This window comes from Bactrocera dorsalis, chromosome 4 (genome assembly GCF_023373825.1).
Source record: "Bactrocera dorsalis isolate Fly_Bdor chromosome 4, ASM2337382v1, whole genome shotgun sequence".
NCBI classification, from domain to species: Eukaryota; Metazoa; Arthropoda; class Insecta; order Diptera; family Tephritidae; genus Bactrocera; species Bactrocera dorsalis.
This window is the reverse complement of record NC_064306.1, coordinates 36617531-36633701: the sequence shown is the minus strand read 5'-3', so window position 1 is coordinate 36633701 and position 16171 is coordinate 36617531. Positions and strand designations below refer to the sequence as shown.

Sequence of the window (16171 nt, the reverse complement as noted above, 5' to 3'; positions counted from 1 at the left end):
ATTGATATATTTATATTTTATTAAAATAAATCTAAAATAAAAAGTTGTTGAGCATTCGAGAATGACATTTTCTAATTTTCACTTAAATTAATTATAGCAGATCGACTAAATTAACTATATCGAAGTTACATTTTCAATAATTTACAAAAATGCAGTATAAAAAACTTTAAATATCTTAAATTAGGTTACCAATACTCGCACATACATATACATATATGTATGTTTATTTTCTGTTCAAGCGATTCATCAAAATCCTTTAACATATTTTGACTTCTTTTTAACTGGTTTTTCTTTCGGTTTCGGCTTGAGTGATATGAACTCTTCCTGTTCAGTCGGCGAACCAGGCATATTTATGATCGCCTCAGTGACTTGAGTTGATTGATGTTGCGGCATAAACTCACTTACAAATGACGCATTTAGAGCATTCAAAGTGTACTCGCTATCAGTGATGGTCTCCATTTTAATAGTTTCATGTACCACTGCCATAGCGGAAGTTTCTAACAGCGTGCTCTGCAATTTACTGATCGAATTCATGGACTCTTGTTGTTGTAATTTCGGTTTTTCTTCTTTAATATTTTCATTTAGCCAGTCGCTAACAAGACTCGCTGGATCAGGTTTAACGCCCAAACCCTTTTTGATATGCGCGAAAGATACAGCCTTTTTATCATCCTCGTAATCAATATCCCAAATGGCGAGTATGTCTTGGACTAAAGCATCTTTGTAGGAATGTAGTGTTTGTATGGGCTTTTGCCAGCGTCCCAAGCCACGTTTTCGGACCGGTGTTATATCTGCTTTGGTCTTATCATCCTCTTCGAGGTTGAGTGGAATGCTCAAAGCGTTGCAGCGAAACACCTTACGCATAGCTGTAATGGCAGATATAATACAGTACAGATTTTATGAAAAAATTTTATTTGATTTCGTGTAATTATACCTGCTAAATTAATCACTTCTGTGCAATTCAGTCTTGGCTGCGTCAACTCACAAACACGCTTGGCATATTCACACATTGTATTTTCTACCTCAGCTGCGGACTTTATGGAAGTATCAAGCTCTACTGTATCCCGCTCAATTAAGCGGTGCGCAAACACATCACCAATCGAATTTGATCGAAGCAGTAATGTAAACGTGTCACAATCTTCTTCACCAATACATTCTGCAAAAGTTGCGGTATCGTAGAAAGCCAAGCCCGTGCTGCAACGCGATATACGTGTTGGTAAGTCGGCGTCAGGTTGCAAACATTTACCGACAGAACGCGCCTGGTGGTAAGCGTCCTGTAATGTTGGTGGTTGATATGGCAGGCAGTAAGATTTGTAAACACTTTTTCTTATTTGACCTTTGCCCGGTGATTTATCGGCCATTTTTCGTTCATCCTCGACCATTTGCGCCGCATGCTCACGCGTGAGTTCACAAATACACATGTCATCTGCTAAGGCGCTACTAAGTGCTATCAGCTCTACACCGCCCAGCTGATACGTCTCCATAAAAGCAGGTGCATATTCTAACTGATGCGTCCAGCGACAAACTGCGGTGGAGCCTGATTCCATATTGCCACCCAAGTAGCGCAAATCTAAGCAATGTAATTTATGGTTGGTGGCCACGTATGCCAAATCGCGAAATTCACTTTTGGCAATCGTTGATATCAAATCGCAATCATACGTGGACGTTTCATCACAGCTACAACTCTTTAACCACTGCTCCGGTGTGGTACGCGTATCGATTACTAAAAATTTCTTTTCGTTTGCATATAAAAATGTTTGGCCCTGCCATGGCCGTACCATATTCCAACTTATACGCATAGCATCATCTTTGCTGCAAATGTCGTGTGTGGCGGTGAGTGTCGGTATTCGTGAATTCACGTCATACACTCGCACACTTTGCTTCATTGTGGTCAGAATAAAAGTATTCATGTCGGTAGGTGACTGCGCGAAACTAATAAATGGCGTAGAAGTTGACCTGAATAGTGTGAGCGGTTTCATTTTCCCCGTGGAAGGAATACTATATAAATTGATGCGATTGCGTTGTCGCAAAGCAAAGGACATCGAGGAATCGGCACGCAAATTTTGTATAGAACGTAACTCAAAGACTTCACTATCTAATTGTTCGGAACTGATAGGATCGAGAAAGCTGCTAGTAAAACTCCTCATCTTGGGAAACACACCCAAATCTGAAAGGAAGCATATAAAATTTATATTTATAAAGAAAAATACTATTTTTAAATTAATAGAAAACACAACTTACGTAAGCTGTCCAGGTTTTTCCCATCTACATGCAGCACATGTTGTCCATCTCCCAGTATACAAAGATTTCCTCCAGTGTAGTAATAATCGTAACTGCCGTGAAAGTACGGATCAGGATCACATTCCAAACGCTTGGCCAATTCAAACAACGAATTATGATAAAGATCTTCCTTGGAGTTAGTTTTGAACTTTTTAACTGCAATTAAAATTTGTATAAATAGATTATGCAAGACAAGAAAACTCGAACTGCGTTTGCAACGAAACTTCACACTGTTAATTTCTACACATTTTATATTGTATCCGACATTTCCTTTTGGGTATTACAAACTTCGTTGCATGCTTAATATAGCGTGTTCAAACAAATCTCACCTTTTTGAACTGTTTGGTAACGTGTCCGTGATGTGTGCAAACGTTTGCGATATATCTCTCTTGCCATTGTGCGTCGATGGCATATATCCACATTTTCGTAATGGCTGCTAGCGATATAAATTGGACATGGCATGGAAACATTGAAACTTGGATACAAACGAAATTCGTTAGCGCTCTCAACTGGATGTCTCCCCACATTGAAGGCAGGAAATAAGCAATGCTTTTGAAGTAATTTTAACTCCTCGGAGTTATGAAGTAACATTCTATCTAAAGGGTCAACAGCTACATTCCTTGACTTATTTGGTTGAGTGATTTGTGATTTATTAGCATTAGTACAATCATCATCCTTCAATAGCAAAAGCAAGTATTAAATTAACTGACAATTATTCGTATGATATCTTACTTGTGTTGTATTTTTAGCCTCTTTTGTTTGTGCCTTTCTTTTATGTGGACGAGTTGGCATTTTTATAACTTATTTATAGAATTTCAAAGCAATATCCTTATTTTCTTGAAAACAACTGATCACATACCAAAAACGGATGTGAAGGCGCAAGTCAGCTGATTGAAAAGAAGGTTGCCATTTCCTTAAAAAAAAAAATTGTTTTATAAGGGCCGTTTTCCAACCAAAAAGAAAGAGTCTTGGTTAAATTAATCATAACTTAACTGACAGATAGTTGCTAACCAGACAAAGGAAAGGCGGTCATTAAATGTAAAAAAAAATTGCAAACATCACTTCAAAAAAAAAATAATTGTTTTGCCTTAGTATTCAGAATTGGTAGTGCCTATGTATATAGTACGCGTTCCAATAATATAAACATAGAATAATGCAACAAATAATTTGAATATTTTATCTTCACATTTTTTACAAAAATTACGAATTAATAATAAATAAAATGTATATATTTCATTTAAATAGTTTTCTCATCAAATATGTTCCGACTTGTTATCGATAAGTTATTCCCAGTTTCAATTCTCCGCTAACCTAAAACGCATCAGCTGTTACGTCAAAAAAAAAATGAAAAAATATTTAAACTAACACTTCTTTTATTAAACTAATTAAAAAAATGCGTATATTCTCGCTTAGTAATCGCTTTGCCAATATACGTACACGTATAAGTGATAAGTTCACTTTGCCCGAACGGTTTAAGGGTACTGTAGTTGAAAAGTGGGCACAATATTGGCGTGGTCTTGCCAGCGACTATACGGATGTGGCTGTCGATGTTGTGAAAAGTGCGCGCACCAAACCGCGAAGGGCGCTTGTATATGCTGCTACGGGATATGGTTTATATCAATGTGCCAAACACAACCCAGATGAAGAAGCATTTATGCATTCATTACGTGGTTGGAGTAATCAAATGTCAATGGTGGCTAAATCATTACACAACCCGGTGTCAGAAGCATACCTCCGTGAACTGGAAATAGCCATCAATGAAAACAAACTTCGCACATTTTCACTTGGTATCTGTACGATTTTATGGAGGGATTTGTACGATAAGGAAGATTGCACTTATCCGGCTATATGCAAGTATACACAAGTAGATTATACAAACTTTTGGAAACATATAGTAGATATTGGCTTTTGGGATTACTACTGGCGACTTGAGTGGAAAATGCATAATTTCGATATTAATTATTTGTAGTTACGACTAGTGTTAAGGATTATTGACTTCTATTATTTTGACCAAAAATATAAAGTGTACAAAATGTTAATCTTCTTGTAAATTAAACAACAGCTTTATTTTACCAATCAAAATAAAGTCAGAACAACTTTGTTGCGAAAAATCTTAATTTTTACTTTTATCGCCGTTAAAATGTTTTTCTAGTATAGCATTACACTCAGGTATCTTGCTTCCATTGTTGAATTTGCCTTGAAAGTTTGATTCACGTCCATTTCCTTTGCCTTGTAAAAGTTCCATAAAGACTTCACCAAATTTCTTTACTTCTTCTTCATTACCTCTCAATACCATGAGACCTTTACCATTATTTGTTGAGTTTTCCGAAACAGTGAGGAAGTAAAATATACCTTCAGGTGCATTTCGTAAAAATGTGTTAATGAAATCTGGTTCTATACCATCTTTGCGATGGAGGCAGTAATACTTCGGATAAGGCTGTGGAGTATTTTCCAACCTTTCAGCTTCGGAAATTGCAACATCTTTTAACAACTTTTGAAATGCTTTTAAAGATGATTTTAAATTCAACTGCAATTTCTGTATCAATTCCAAATGTTGTGTAGGCCCACCTCTGGATACATGAAATAATATATAATTATTAACTATAATTGAAGTTTTCATTTAAAAATAAATATTAATATTTACTTTAGCGCTAAATTCATTTGCTGCTCTCGTTGAAAGATCTCTCCGAGCTTCCGAAGTACACGTTCTCCCACCACAAAATGAACATTGATTGCACTTTTAACTTTTTCAGCGTACAATAATTTGATGCACTGTAGCTGCGATAAGTTGCTTACATGTGTACCACAGCACATATTACTCTCGATGCCTTCAATGCGCACAACACGCGCCAATCCAACATGATCTTTAGGTAGTCCCCGCGGAGCACGAGCGTCTTGAAACTTCAGATTCCAGAATTTTTAGTTATTGTGGTAAGATATAAAAAGGAATAATGAGCTCGAAATAATATGAACAAAATAATTTAACATAAAAAAATTATATACTATCCTTAAGCGGTTTAAATATCTAATTTCACACGTTTCGAATATAAGTTAACTAAACACTTGACACTTGGTAATACATATGTATATTTCAAATACTAAATTACCTCTTTAGCAATTTCTGGATCCACTAACTGTACACTGACCTCTCGTCCCTCACGAATTAGTTCGTTGGCCTTTTTCTCTATTAAATCTAATGACTCACGAGTAATTAGATGTGTGGTACCTAGCTCTATATATGACGTGTCCGTTCCTAACCACCAAGACGTGGTGTCATATTTAAATTCGCTGTCAAATAACGCTGTTATCAAATGTTGACCAGAATGCTGCTGCATATGATCCAACCGTCGTTTCCAGTCAAGGGACTGTTTCACTACATCACCTTCCTCAAAACCTTTTGTACTTTCAACGAAATGTATTGCTTCTGTTCCTTTACGTACTACAGAACGTACTGGGTATCCATTAATTTGACCATAATCGCAAGGTTGACCACCACCCTCAGGAAAAAGAATTGTATCCTCACAAATCACATTATATCCTTCCAATTGTCTTGCACTTGTTTCACCTGTTGGTATCCATTCCAACTTGGCGACTTCACAAGACAAAACTTTAGTTGTAAACTAAATTTCAAAAAATTAACGTTAGGCATTGTATTTACATTTGAATAAATACTTGCTTGTTGTAAAAAGCTATCCTCCTGGCATTTAAAAACCATTTTTAATTACTTCGTTTTAAAACGAGTCTTAATTTTGGTTAATTATGCAAAAATTATTGGCAATAGTAATAACAAAAGTGAGAACAAAGACGTCCTTGTTGGCAACAGCTGACAGCAAAATATTTTCTTTTTTACCGGTTACACGGTTGCAATATGTATGGATTTGAAATAATAATAATGAAATAACATAGTAGCTATAAGATTTACAAACAAAATTCAATTTTTTTAAAAAATATGTTTCAAAATTTAATATAAATAAAATGAAAATAGAACCATATTTATTTTGCGTTATAAATTAAGACGTTTACAATGGCATGCAACGAAGGAAAAATTTTTAAAACTCAAGCACCCGAATGCAATAAATTGGACTGTTGGTGCCTTCCAGAACCATATGTCGATAAGAAGGTCACCGTGAAAAACAAAAAATACTGTTGGCTATACCCCCAACAACGTTCGAAGGATTTAAACAAAATGTTACCCAATTTTGACCATTGCGAGGCCCTTTATACGATTTGCGATTACAGACTTGAAAATTATGTATTCAAGCAATTACTCTTGATTGAAGAACAAATTCGCAATTATACAAATAAGTTAGACAAGGAAATCGCTTTCCAACGCAAAATGTTGGATGATATGTGGAAGCTATCTCAACGGTTTTTACTATTAACGCAGTAAGTTTTGTTAAACAATTTGTTTCAACCAAAAACAAAAAAACATACCATATTATATCGATTTATATATACATATATTTTTAGATATTACGGTTGCGTTAAGCCATATCCTGACATTGTCTCCATACCGGCGGAAAAAGTCGCCCAATGCAAATTTCAAAAAAAGCGGAAGGCAATTCAATATTCTAAGTAATTTACGATTAATTCCATATAATATTGGTACTTTTAACACTAGTTACGTTCTAGTTGTCGGTTGGCCTTTATCTTGGACACACTTCGCACTTCCATAAGAAAATTAAATAACGTATGCTCTCAAATGGATATGTCAGTTCAAAGTCCAATTATTTTAGGGGATTACAAAATACGTCCATTATCATACTACCGCAACTTAATCGACGATGCGTTCGAGTACTTCAATAAAGTACTATGCAATTTAAAGAGTTGGACCCAATTGCTTGACATAGGCGATCCAAATGCAATAGACGACTACAAGGCCTTACTGGATCCAAAGAAAAAGTTTGATGAATTTATGAAAACTGGAAAGATGAACTGTACCTGCATGCGCACTAAAAACCCAGAATGTATTAATAATTTTGTTAACAAATGTAAGTGATGCAGTGCGTAAATATATTTAGAAAATACTGAATATATCTAAACTAAACGATATTCGAACTTTATAAAAAAAATGTTAACAAATTTTCACTGTGGCTGCAAAATACTGTACACTAATTTTAACAATAAATTATTTAAACACATCTGGCAACGCTCATAACCTCATATGCTCGAGTTCATTAAAATCAACAATCTTCATTCCTTAATTGTTCATTTGCTTTCAAACGTTTTTAAAAAATTGTTTACGATTTTTTTTTAATAATGACTAGTGAGACTGACATACATGTTCGCATACATTATCAAAAAGAAGAGGAGACGCTTCGGCAACTACTCAAATTGGAAGAACTGTTTAGGGAGCACTTGGCCCTTACCAAACGGGAAATGCTTTTTCAGAAAGACATGGTAAACCGTTTGTGGGTTTTGTCTCAACGCTATGTGATTTTAATAAGTACAACAGGCTGTTGTAAACATCCAGAAGTATATTCTGGTCCCACCGAGGACATTCTGCTACGGGAATATTCCGATAAACTTAACCTTTTACGTACATCCAAGTAAGTAAAGAGAGTTTATGAATCATATTTAAAGCTTTCAACTGTGTTTTTTCAGTTGTCGAATTTCAGATTCCTTAAGAAAACTACGGCAACAATGCATCATTTTTAATTCACTGCACAGTCATTTAGATTTAACGATGGAAACTCCGTTCATGTTAGGTGACACATTTCACAAACCAATATCATATTTTGTTGAGCTGGTAGACGATTTATTTAAATATTTGCACGCGCTTAGTGTAAAATTGAAATATTTAAGTCATCAATTGGATCCGGTGGATTTACTTGTACTTGAGGAATTAAAAGCAGCTTTAGAGCCGTCTGAAGACTTCGATGAGTACTTACTTGTTGGACTAAGTTACTGTAAATGTTTGCGCCCAAAGCAGGTTTGCCAGTAGGAAGGAAACAATCGCGTCTAAATTTTAAATGGCTTGTTAGCAACTTGTGATACTTTTGTTTCTCGCAATCCATTGTATTCGATTCGAATTGTAAACAAAACACTTTTAATCAAATAAATTTTATCCTTAATTCTATAGCTAAGAAAGTAAACTACTTTTTTACTATTCAAAAACTTGTTTATTCATTATTCCGCTTGTTAGCTATTACTATTGGATTAATCAAAGTCACGTAGTACCAAATCTGCAATTAAAAACAAAACAAAAAGTTAAATACCGTTTAAAGCATGTCCAGCGTGTAAACTTACCACGCAAAACGGATAAACAAGCTTCTCGCCCAACGTCCGACTAATCAACGAAGTCTTCTAGCTTCACGTTCAGATTCGAGCAGGGTAAGAATATCACCTTCACGGACTGGTCCCTTAACGTTGCGGATAATTTGACGGTTTTGTTCGCCGATGAATTCCACTTTCACCTGTGTACACTGTCCCTGGGAACCGGTACGGCCCAAGACTTTCATGACGCGTGCCCAAACAACTGGTTTATCCATGGTTTTTTATAAAATTTGTATTTATTTCGCGAAAAAATTCACGTGCAGCAACCGCATAAAATGACAGCCGGAAGCAAAAGAAAGACATGTCGTCAACTTTCGACAATATTTGACGAATATCTTGACTTGGCAGCACTAGTTGCGAAAAGCAGCTTACTTCACTACATTAAAAATGTACCCAGCAAGTCACGGCGACTGAAACTACAATGTCTTGAAAGAAGTAGCGCGGAAATTAACATACATACACATATGTACATAAAAAGAGACTAAAAATCACAAATACATAAGAGTTTCGTTCAAAATTGTCAATTGGGCTTTTAGAAACTAAAATGAATTTTAACGAAATTTTCTGGTGGCACTTTTGCAGGGAGCATTTTCGGCACCAAACTTTTTTAAAAAATAAATTGTCCGAAAAATTTTAGTTATTAATTGTTTAGTTCCAATTAATAACTGCCAAAATATCAAATTTAATTTTCTATTGTTATTGAGGCACCCAAAAGTGAACGATTTTCACGCTCAACAGATTTTATGAATTTTGTGCAATCGCAAAAAATAAGTGTTAAAATATTTCCACGTTATTTGGATTGGCTGGTTATAATTTATATACATTTTCCAGATTTCAATTTGGGTCACCTTTTTTTGTTTTTTGAATGAAATAATATTATACTTTTCTTTCCATCCTAGGAATTTTGAAGCAAGAAAACTATCTTTCGGAACCCTTCCGAAAATGTCTCCAATGTCAAAATTTGATTGAAGACTTTCGTTAAGTACAGCTCCACGTAACAATCGCGGAGACTTTGCATTTTGACAAGTGAAAGCTGTCCGATGTTTTTCGTGTGTTGATCGTCGTTATTCGGTAGGTTCATCACTTTGCTGTTAAACATTTTCTTTCTGTCAAACGTATTCATTGGCTGTGTTTGCCGCAACTGTTCGAATTAGATTTTCTATTGGGATTTCTCTGGGATAAAAGCAATAAAAATGAAAAGCAATTTCCTGATTTTATTGCTGGTAGTGCCAGCACTAATTTGCACATTTCATGCCCGTAAGTATAATTCAAAAATCGTGAATAAATTGGATTTACTTTATTGGTGAGTTGTGCGGTGAGGGAAGTCATCGACGTGGCAGCAGACGATTGCTAGACGAAATGCATTGTTGAGTGGCTTGTCAACACTTAGGTGTTTTGTTTTAAAATTTTCAAAATTAAACATATTGCATAAAATTTCATGCTTGATACATAAATATGTTTTAATGTGTTATTAATTGAAGTTTTCCTTCCATAGCACATAGATTTGCGGCGTTCGCTGAAGGCTCGGCAGAGGATGACCTCGTAGATGTAGAAGGTGAAGATGGTGCCGTGACCGGTGATGATGCTGAGAATGAGGAAGATGCTGATGCTAGTGTGACCACGTCGCCTTATGCTGACACTTATCTGCTTTTCACAAAACCTTTATATACGGCTGGTCAACAATTGGATTTACCTGGTGGTAAACCCGTTGAATTCCTTATCGGTTTCACAAATAAAGGCAAAAATGAATTTGTTATCGAGACTGTGGAAGCATCTTTCCGTTACCCTATGGATTTCAACTATCACATTCAGAACTTCTCAGCTGTTGCATACAATCGTGAAGTGAAACCAGGCTCCGAAGCTACTGTTGCATATTCGTTCATGCCATCAGACACATTTGCTGGCCGTCCTTTCGGTTTAAATATTGCCTTGAATTATCGTGATGGTGCCGGAGCTCAATTCACTGAAGCTGTTTTCAATGAAACTGTTTTGATCTCTGAGGTCGATGAAGGTCTTGACGGCGAAACTTTCTTCTTGTATGTGCTGTTAGCTGGCATTGTTGTCTTGTTGTTGGTTATTGGTCAGCAATACCTTTTGGGCTCATCTGGCAAGAGGAAGCGTGCTGCTGCTAAAAAGACCATTGAAACTGGTACCGCCAATGACAGCAACATCGAATATGAATGGCTGCCACAAGAAACTTTGCGAGTGCTGCGTAAGTTATATAGCTTTTACTTGTGTTTGTCACATAAACAATATTAATGTTTTTTTTTTTTTATAGAACAATCACCCAAATCAAAGACACCAAAAACATCGCCAAAACCAGGCAAACAAAGCAGCCCCAAACAGCGAAAAGTGAAACGCGGTGATGATTAAACTATGACTGTGGTCGCATCACAGTAAAAACAACAAATTCACCTCAAATGTAAACGCATAATCGCCTTACGCGCTTGAAAATCATATTTTTTTCATTTACATTGTTTCTATTATTTTTATATGCGACATTTGAGAATTATTAGATTTCGATAAATACAAGTTATTTTTAAGTCTGAATAGTACTCTAAAACTCCTCCCATTACAAGCGGTATTGTATTGATGTGCGTTGCAGTGCAGTGTTGGTGTTATATTTGTTTTATATTTTTTTAAAACGTGCCAAACGCGTGTGCTGCAACGCCGTCAAATGATACCGACCAACAACATTTCATGTAGCTGAGAAATTTGTATTAAGTTCAAATTAGTTACCATCAACATATTGTGTAAAATGATGTGGACTTAATGTTGAAAATTTTCTACAAAACATGCAGCATTTACGATCAGCTCGCAACTTATAGTTTCGTATTAGAGATTTTGTTAGAACACAGACACACAAACTTGTTTAAATGTTTTTTTTTTTTGCTTATCCATCTTCATTTTCGTATCAAAAAGATTGTATGAGCTTTCGTTTTTGGTGCATTGGAATTGCTAATGTCTGATTTTTCTATTTGTAATTAGAAAATGTTCATTAACGAAACTAATTTATAAAATAAAAAATAAAATCAATAAAAAACGATTTCTATAAAAGTCTTAATTTCTATGTACATACATATATGGTACAAGTAATATGTTTAGTAGAGTGGGTCGATTTCCTTTGAAGAGTACTCACCGATCCAAATGGGGTTAGATCGCCGCAAAAACAGCCCTTAGTCGGATAAAATCCGAGTCAATTCCGGTGCGTAGAACCGGCTGTCGTGGGAATTGGGTCGATTTTCGTTCTCCATATAATAGTGCTTATGGGGGAAATGTTTGATTTATTATTGTGACCCTAACCGACTATGGGCCGAAAATTGGTTTCGAGCCAGTGTTTTACGTTTTTTGGTTCCCTGTAAATCAATCCGTTCCACTGTATATTTGAACTATACATGTCACATGCGTATTTTGAGTTGTATGGTTGAAAGTGAATCGGAAATTTACCATCCATTTATAGAGTTGGTTGGTTGGGTTTGATTAGATAGCTGATATCTCAACATGGCGGGGGATCCCACTTAGACCGTTATGTTCAGTTCTTTCTGAAGCCTGCAGAAAATAGGTATGGGCGAAGCGCCATGAACCTACCTCAAATCTGTTTAGATTCTTTATTTCTATTTCCGTTATTTCACCTGGACGACCAAAATCTCGGTTCCGAGGGGTTTTGGTCTTGATCTGGCAAAGATAAGACACTCGAGGAAATCCTCTTCCAAGCAGCTTACGAAACTGACAACTGGTAAAATATTCAATCTTACAACATAAATACAGATGGGACAATGTTCAGTAAGAACTTCTTCTACCATTGAAAGGTGAACTTTGCTGAGAGCGAAGCGTTCACCCGACTTCTTCCAAATCACTCTGTCCAAGAAAGGCTTTCCGAATGCCAAGTTTTTGGTGGTTGCTTGAGCTGGTCTGAGTTGCCATAATCCAGTAGTGAAACGCATGAAACCAACGGCGCTCATACCCGTTCGCGTTCCGCTGTTATTGAGGCTGAAGTACCGAATTATCCCAACAGTTCGGAGGTTTAGAATATACTTTTAGGTCAGGCGGGAATATTCCGCTGCAGAACACGATGGGCTTTGCATTTTTTCATTGCCTGCAGCTCCCTTAACGACTACGTATGGCAAAGAGACAGCAAGCCATCTCAAAATATTAGCTAATTGAAACTAAGATCAGCGCCGATTGGGACATATCATCTTACCGGATCTTTTTCCTTAAGATGGTCAAAGCTGGTAATGTGGAGTTTGAATCTGTGACAAATGTTTTTGTTCCCAAGTGTAAACAAGGTGGTTCCTAGATAGGATAATATGGATTGCATTGGGACACCATAAACTCCGTACGGACTTCTAAACAAATACTTTTGGAAAAAAGGAAGCTAAGTAAGTAAAGACGACTTTGATCTCCCTTCCGGAAACTATGAAGGATAGAATCGATAGAATTTAGAGATTAGGAGGATTTGCTCCAGAGAAGAAGAAGGGAGGAGAGATTAGATTATAACCTCTGTATACCACAGTTCCAATATCGAACAATTCAGGTCAGCAGGATGGGAGATCGCAAAGTGCCTTTTCAAATTTTCGTTGAACTTATGATATACATATCGCTCATTTGCTGCAAGACCGGCATAAATCAAAAAACGTGATTTTTGAGTTAATGCTGCAGAATTGTTCGTTATATCATACTTCATGTTGAGTGAAAAATTCATATGAATACCTCTTATATGCTCCGCTTGAGAAGAGGTGTAAGGTTGTAGTCAGTTGAAAACTTTAAACGCGTTTTCTGGAGAATCGATTTTTTTGACTTATGCCGGTCTTGCAGCAAATGAGCGATATGTTTTCAAGAAATATTTTACAGTATAAAGGGTGTCATAAGCTGTAAAAGAATTGAATTGCTCAGAACCTTAAACCATCTACATCGACTATTAAAAGGCTTAAATAGACTGTATCGTAATATATATTACGTGGTTAATTGTTCGCATACTGCTCGTAACCAATCGGAACATTAAACGACTGCTAATATTCAAGTAAACAAAGATAATCTGTTCTCATTCTCGTTTTGTTAAAAAGCCATAAATGGTAATGGATTTGTAATTACCGTTAAACGTAAATGTGCTCAACCATGTAAAAAGTGACCAAAACACACGGATATACACTCATATTTATATTAAAATATACAGACCTATATATCCTTATGTATATGTATAGCAGGGTATCCTTTATTTAGTAATTATGATTTCCTCTTTGCCAACGCCCACTAAAGCTTCAGTTTTAGTTATTAAAGTGAGGATCAATCTTATTTTTAATTTAAACAGCGCCTAACTAATAATTGTTTTCGCCTGCACGTATATATAACATGAGATTTTTTGATATTTTGCGTTAGGCGAGTAAATCTACAGTTTTGAAGATATGATATTCTCATGCAAAATTTTCGGCTCGACAAAAAATATTTAACATTTTTTCCATAAAAATATTCCTTTAAATTTTGTATGAAGTTAAAGTTATACATATATCAAACGTACAAACTTGTATTCGCACTGAGCATTCATACAAGCGATTTAAACATTCTGCGTTGCTCATACGACATGGTGTACTGTATGGATACACTGCATTTGATGCATAACTCTAACGCATATAGCTTTTAAAATAATGTTTTTGTGAAAAACGAATAATTTCCACACGGTTTAAATAGAAAATGTTTTAGGGCAAAAAGTAAAATTGCAAAAACAAAAAAAGAACCCAAAACTAGAATACTACTGTGGACAAAGAGTAGTAAGACTTTTTAACTTTATTGAATTTTCTGGCGAAATCAAATTACATCAAATTAGTCAACTTATGATCAACACGTCAATTAAATAAAGGAATTGGTGCTTGAGAATCGACGATTAATAGTCAGAGATCTTACTGACATCGTTATCGTTGGAATATCGGAAGGATCAGGATACCATATTGTAAGATCATTTGGGACTAAGAAAAGTGAAAGTATGGTTGGTTCCAAAATAACTACTTTTTTTCGAAAGACAGTGTCGCGTTAACGTCTGTGAAACAGTGCTTTCCGACTGCCACGATGTCATGAAACGTATTATTAATCGCGATGTGTCTTAGATCTATGCTTACGACCGGAAACAGACGATTAATCGGCTGAATATCGTGGCAAAGGTGAGTCGAAGCCGAAAAACCACGTCAAGCACGTCAAAAATCAAGCTTTTGCTGACTGTTTTCCTCGATTATCGAAGGGTGGTGAACTACGAATCCCTTCCGATCGGCCAAACTGTTAACAAGGAATACTAAGGATTGCTTTGAGGCTGACAAAATAGATTTTGAAGAATTTTAAAATTATGAAAAAATCTTTACTATTTTTTTGGATTTTTGTGTATTTGTATTAATGTTTATTTTACTAGTATTATCGTTATGGCAACGAAGCATTCAACATGATTATTATCATACTTAAGTTGGAACTAGCGTATAATTCAGCAGAATGTGACTTTGATTATTAAAGAATATAGCATAAGCACATATACAATACGATGCTGTAAATGTAAAGAATTTTGACCACTTTTGTGCCTATGCCAAGTAACAGTGGATTTCTCACGCTGTTTCACATACAGCTGTTCCGATAAATATGTTGACTAACAGCGCTGTTAAATAAAACTGATTTTTGCTTTCAGCTCACATTTACTTATATTTTCAAATTCCGTTGCGAGATGTGGTGAATTACTTATTGTTGTCCTTTTAGTTTTGCGCTTTAAGCTATCCTCTGTGCCTTTCTAAGCTCTTCTGAATGGAACTTCGCAAGCTCGAAGTCGGCGTATTATTTGTCTTTAGAGAGCGCAAGTTGAGTCTTGGATTGAGTGATTTGAACGAGAAGCGCTCACTTATGCACTATACAGATTCTAGTGTGTATATGAAGAGTAGCTACATTTTATCTATGAATACTTATTTTTGAAAGCTTAACCATACTCATTTATATACAAATGTGGTATGTATATGGAAAATGGTTTGGATTTGCTCGTATTTTCTGTATACGTAAATAAAAGTAGAGTCTACAACAACTTGTTGGTTCTTCATATGCCAGAAGGCCAACAAACATACAAATTAAAAATGAATTGAGTTTAAAAATATTTCTGCATGCGTTGTGGAGCTAGTCTTAAGAAATCGAATTTGTTCTAGAACTGGAAAAAAGACATATGTATATCATAATATGATTAAATATTAAGATTTAGCTTTAGCAATTTATATTTGTTTAATAATTTGTTTCATTAATCAAGGATGAAACTTTCCCCAATGCCTTACACAGTTCAGATTCTTCTGGACCGTCAGTAGTAAGCATAATTGTTGTTGTAGAATAGCAAAAATGTTCTTCAATTTATGGGAATGCTTTTGAACCTATGCAATCTATATACATCTCGGTGCATGCTGGCAGATCGAGCAGTACCAAGGTAATCTGTTTGCTTTTCGACTTATATTCACTGCGGCTTGCTTTTTCCTTCGTCTCGAACAAACTAATTACAATCACGTAGCCAAATAGAATACTAACATTTCAATAGCCCAAGCTCCAATATCCGTTTGAATTTCGAGGCTCTCACCTAGTTTATAATAGATTCTTAAACATAGTTAAAAGTCAT

The 16171-nt window shown here is 35.6% G+C and overlaps 6 protein-coding genes across 6 annotated transcripts; 3 read left to right on the top strand and 3 right to left on the bottom strand.

Moving 5' to 3' along the window:
- Positions 1 to 9: 9 nt before the first annotated feature.
- On the bottom strand, positions 10 to 3273 carry LOC105227226 (uncharacterized). Its single transcript, XM_011206468.4, has 5 exons — positions 3010 to 3273; positions 2607 to 2952; positions 2239 to 2433; positions 932 to 2164; positions 10 to 863 (listed from the first exon to the last, which is right to left on the bottom strand). The coding sequence occupies exons 1-5, from the start codon at positions 3067 to 3069 to the stop codon at positions 247 to 249; spliced, it is 2451 nt and encodes an 816-aa protein (XP_011204770.2). The 5' UTR covers positions 3070 to 3273; the 3' UTR covers positions 10 to 246.
- Positions 3274 to 3557: 284 nt separating this feature from the next.
- Positions 3558 to 4388, top strand: Cs052 (Uncharacterized protein C19orf52). The gene has a single exon (XM_011206470.4). The coding sequence runs from the start codon at positions 3671 to 3673 to the stop codon at positions 4244 to 4246; it is 576 nt and encodes a 191-aa protein (XP_011204772.2). The 5' UTR covers positions 3558 to 3670; the 3' UTR covers positions 4247 to 4388.
- On the bottom strand, positions 4317 to 6119 carry LOC105227227 (alanyl-tRNA editing protein Aarsd1-B). The gene is made up of 4 exons (XM_011206469.4): positions 5954 to 6119; positions 5385 to 5897; positions 4922 to 5178; positions 4317 to 4847 (listed from the first exon to the last, which is right to left on the bottom strand). The coding sequence occupies exons 1-4, from the start codon at positions 5990 to 5992 to the stop codon at positions 4391 to 4393; spliced, it is 1266 nt and encodes a 421-aa protein (XP_011204771.2). The 5' UTR covers positions 5993 to 6119; the 3' UTR covers positions 4317 to 4390.
- Positions 6120 to 6134: 15 nt separating this feature from the next.
- LOC105227230 (uncharacterized) lies at positions 6135 to 8048 on the top strand. The gene is made up of 5 exons (XM_011206471.4): positions 6135 to 6663; positions 6748 to 6852; positions 6910 to 7268; positions 7545 to 7826; positions 7882 to 8048. Exons 1-4 carry the CDS (start codon positions 6302 to 6304, stop codon positions 7679 to 7681), a joined length of 963 nt encoding a protein of 320 aa, XP_011204773.2. The 5' UTR covers positions 6135 to 6301; the 3' UTR covers positions 7682 to 7826; positions 7882 to 8048.
- A 328-nt stretch (positions 8049 to 8376) lies between these two features.
- Positions 8377 to 8857, bottom strand: LOC105227232 (40S ribosomal protein S28). The gene is made up of 2 exons (XM_011206473.4): positions 8527 to 8857; positions 8377 to 8462 (listed from the first exon to the last, which is right to left on the bottom strand). Exon 1 carries the CDS (start codon positions 8766 to 8768, stop codon positions 8571 to 8573), a length of 198 nt encoding a protein of 65 aa, XP_011204775.1. The 5' UTR covers positions 8769 to 8857; the 3' UTR covers positions 8377 to 8462; positions 8527 to 8570.
- Positions 8858 to 9602: 745 nt separating this feature from the next.
- On the top strand, positions 9603 to 11599 carry LOC105227233 (translocon-associated protein subunit alpha). Its single transcript, XM_011206475.4, has 3 exons — positions 9603 to 9810; positions 10049 to 10765; positions 10832 to 11599. The coding sequence occupies exons 1-3, from the start codon at positions 9747 to 9749 to the stop codon at positions 10924 to 10926; spliced, it is 876 nt and encodes a 291-aa protein (XP_011204777.1). The 5' UTR covers positions 9603 to 9746; the 3' UTR covers positions 10927 to 11599.
- Positions 11600 to 16171: the final 4572 nt, after the last annotated feature.

Coding starts and splice junctions, on each gene's coding strand:
- LOC105227226 (XM_011206468.4), bottom strand. CDS start 3,069: ATGCCAACTCGTCCACATAAAAGAAAGGCACAAACAAAAGAGGCTAAA. Junction 2,953..3,009: donor AGGCTAAAAATACAACACAA/GTAAGATATCAT, acceptor TTGCTATTGAAG/GATGATGATTGTACTAATGC. Junction 864..931: donor AGAAGTGATTAATTTAGCAG/GTATAATTACAC, acceptor CTGCCATTACAG/CTATGCGTAAGGTGTTTCGC.
- Cs052 (XM_011206470.4), top strand. CDS start 3,671: ATGCGTATATTCTCGCTTAGTAATCGCTTTGCCAATATACGTACACGT.
- LOC105227227 (XM_011206469.4), bottom strand. CDS start 5,992: ATGGTTTTTAAATGCCAGGAGGATAGCTTTTTACAACAA. Junction 5,179..5,384: donor ATCCAGAAATTGCTAAAGAG/GTAATTTAGTAT, acceptor TGGAATCTGAAG/TTTCAAGACGCTCGTGCTCC. Junction 4,848..4,921: donor CAAATGAATTTAGCGCTAAA/GTAAATATTAAT, acceptor TCATGTATCCAG/AGGTGGGCCTACACAACATT.
- LOC105227230 (XM_011206471.4), top strand. CDS start 6,302: ATGGCATGCAACGAAGGAAAAATTTTTAAAACTCAAGCACCCGAATGC. Junction 6,664..6,747: donor CGGTTTTTACTATTAACGCA/GTAAGTTTTGTT, acceptor ATATATTTTTAG/ATATTACGGTTGCGTTAAGC. Junction 7,269..7,544: donor TAATAATTTTGTTAACAAAT/GTAAGTGATGCA, acceptor AATAATGACTAG/TGAGACTGACATACATGTTC.
- LOC105227232 (XM_011206473.4), bottom strand. CDS start 8,768: ATGGATAAACCAGTTGTTTGGGCACGCGTCATGAAAGTCTTGGGCCGT.
- LOC105227233 (XM_011206475.4), top strand. CDS start 9,747: ATGAAAAGCAATTTCCTGATTTTATTGCTGGTAGTGCCAGCACTAATT. Junction 9,811..10,048: donor AATTTGCACATTTCATGCCC/GTAAGTATAATT, acceptor TTCCTTCCATAG/CACATAGATTTGCGGCGTTC. Junction 10,766..10,831: donor AGAAACTTTGCGAGTGCTGC/GTAAGTTATATA, acceptor TTTTTTTTATAG/AACAATCACCCAAATCAAAG.